The sequence below is a fragment of the Propithecus coquereli genome, unplaced genomic scaffold (genome assembly GCF_000956105.1).
Source record: "Propithecus coquereli isolate 6110/MARCELLA unplaced genomic scaffold, Pcoq_1.0 Scaffold140, whole genome shotgun sequence".
Taxonomy (NCBI): domain Eukaryota; kingdom Metazoa; phylum Chordata; class Mammalia; order Primates; family Indriidae; genus Propithecus; species Propithecus coquereli.
This window is the reverse complement of record NW_012138303.1, coordinates 2,710,709-2,713,284: the sequence shown is the minus strand read 5'-3', so window position 1 is coordinate 2,713,284 and position 2,576 is coordinate 2,710,709. Positions and strand designations below refer to the sequence as shown.

Here is a 2,576-nt window from a genome sequence, read left to right as displayed (position 1 = left end):
TAATTAAGAAACATAATTATATGTGCTTAGACACATGTCAGTAGTAGTGCTTTGTTACTGACCTAGAAACTTAATTGTTTTCTACTCTTAAGCTTTCAGTATTAAGTGCAGAAATTATTTAAGAGCAAACAAATTGACATTACTGCAGTTTCATAAAGGAGAATATCAAACGGTGGTCTGTATTTTTTTTTCTTTCAAAGCAAGAAGTGATGGAAAAGTATGAAATATATGGAGACTCAGTTGACTGCCTGCCTGCATGTCAGCTGGAGGTGCAGTTATATCAAAAGAAAATACAGGACCTTTCAGATAATAGGGAAAAATTAACCAGCATCTTAAAGGAGGTTTGTATTGTGTGCAATTTTCGTGTCTTTATTATGTAATGGCTTACGATAGTTCCTTGGATTTTGTTTTCACTTTTTATTACTATTTTCCTAAAGAAAAGCAGGATCGTTCTATGGCATAATAGATGTGGCAATGAATGCTGGGAAATAAGACACTTTTCTTTTTAAACGTAGCAGTAGCAAGAACCCATTTTTTTAACCTTCAGATGCAATGAATTGTAAATTGACTAACATAGCACATTGCCGTGTATATTTTGGAAAATGGTGCAGTGGTCCATTGGTACAGTGGTCCTCTCTTACCGGGAGCAGAGGGGATACGTTGCAAGATGTATCTGGTGGATGCCTGAAACCGTGAATAGTACCGAACCCTATGTATACTATGTTTTTTCATATACATGCATATGTATGATGAAGTTTAATTTATAAATTTGGCACAGTAAGAGATTAGCAACAGTAAGTATTAATAAAAGAGAACAATTGTAACAATATACTTTAATAAAAGTTATAGTACTCACCCTTGTTTTGATGATAGGAGATGATGAAATACCTACGTGATGAGATGAGGTGAGGTGAGTGGTGTAGGCATTGTGACAAATCATTAGGCTACTATTGACCTTATGACCATATATCAGAAGGAGGATCATCTGCTTCAGGTGGTCCTGGATCATCAAGCCATTGCTATGTCTATGGCTGGATGTTGATGACTAAAGGGCAGGTACTGTATACAGCATGGATATGCTGGACAAAGGGATGATTCCCATCCATGGAGGGATAGAGTAGGACACCGCGAGATTTCATCATGCTGCTCAGAAAAGCTTGCAGTTTAAAACTTACAGAGTTTTTATTTCTGAAATTTTTCCATTTAATGTTGTCGGACTGTGGTTGGCCTCGGGTAACTGAAACCACAGAAAGTGAACTCATGGATGAAGGGGCTGCTGTGACAGAATTTTAAACTTGTTCTAACAGTTGGAAATGACCTTATAATCAGAAATCATAAAATCTCAACTTACTGTCTAACACTGTACCTAGGGCCTGTAAAGAGATTTGAAGCTTGTAGCAAAGCCTCTGCCCTGAAGAATGAGACTAACGGCAGTTACGTTTCTTAGTCTAGAAGTCCCCAGGTTCACTAACATTACATTTGAGGAATGATTTCGTTTTTTGAGAGAACCCTACGGTTTAGAAGTTGAGATTGCCTGAGGTATTCTTTCGTAACTACGTAATGCCCTCATCTGCCATCAAGAGTCAACCAAAAAAGATTGAGATCTGCTTTTAGTTGTTTCTAGGATCTATCCTTTTCTCTTTACTTCTCCTACCTTGGTTCGGACCCTGACCTCCTCCACTCTGGTCTCTTAGCTGATCTGAGTACATCCCTCTGTCCCAATCTCTCCTGATAGGATGACACGATAAAAATGCCTCTCCCATTGTGCTTTTTCTCAGCACCCCTAGTGCCTTCCTCTCGTCTCCTTTGTTCAGTCTGTGTCTTCTGTGCTTTCAGGGTCTCAGTGGTTTTATCTCACTTTAAAATTGTGTTTTATTAACGCTCATCCTAGAAAATACTCTTTCAATTTGTTTATAAATCCTCATTGGTTTACTGACTTTAAATATTTCCCGTAAAATACAGAGCCTGAACTTGGAGGACCAAATTGAGAGTGATGAGTCAGAACTGAAAAAATTGAAGACTGAAGAAAATTCATTCAAAAGACTGATGATTGTGAAGAAGGAAAAACTTGCCACAGCACAATTCAAAATAAATAAGAAGCATGAGGACGTTAAGCAATACAAACGCACTCTAATCGAGTATGAAGTTGTTATCAATTTTAGTGTGTTAGAAAGTAGCTAGGACAAGTTAATACATTCTACCCCCAGGATTCTAAAACTACTATATTTTCAAAAAGGGTTTAAATAGTTTTATCTTTATTTAGTCACATTTAGGTGACTAAAACAGATGGGTTAATTATGAAACTTATACTGATGGATCTAAGTTTAGAGATATTTTAGCTACTAGTTTTTTTTTTTTTTTCTAGATACACAATTCCAGTTCCTTTGTATTATTCTTCAAGAGGGTTCTAGTGCTACTGCTTATTTCAGTGCACTTTAGAGACAGTGTTCTAGAGGTGCATTAGAATGAGTCAGCTGCTCTATCTTACAGTCTAGCTGGTCTGTAGAGTTATAGTTTTCATTGAGAAAAAGTCTTTATTTTTTTTATTTTTATTTTTTTTGAGACAGAGTCTCACT

The 2,576-nt window shown here is 36.6% G+C and overlaps 1 protein-coding gene across 1 annotated transcript in view; it reads left to right on the top strand.

Annotated features, from left to right (window-relative positions):
* Nucleotides 1–2,576, top strand: part of NUF2 (NUF2, NDC80 kinetochore complex component) — a 37,424-nt gene that overhangs the window by 21,188 nt on the left and 13,660 nt on the right. Inside the window, exons 9-10 of the mRNA XM_012639507.1 lie at nucleotides 201–341; nucleotides 1,963–2,145. Of these exons, the coding sequence (XP_012494961.1) occupies nucleotides 201–341; nucleotides 1,963–2,145 (324 nt within the window). The remainder of the gene's footprint in view (nucleotides 1–200; nucleotides 342–1,962; nucleotides 2,146–2,576) is intronic.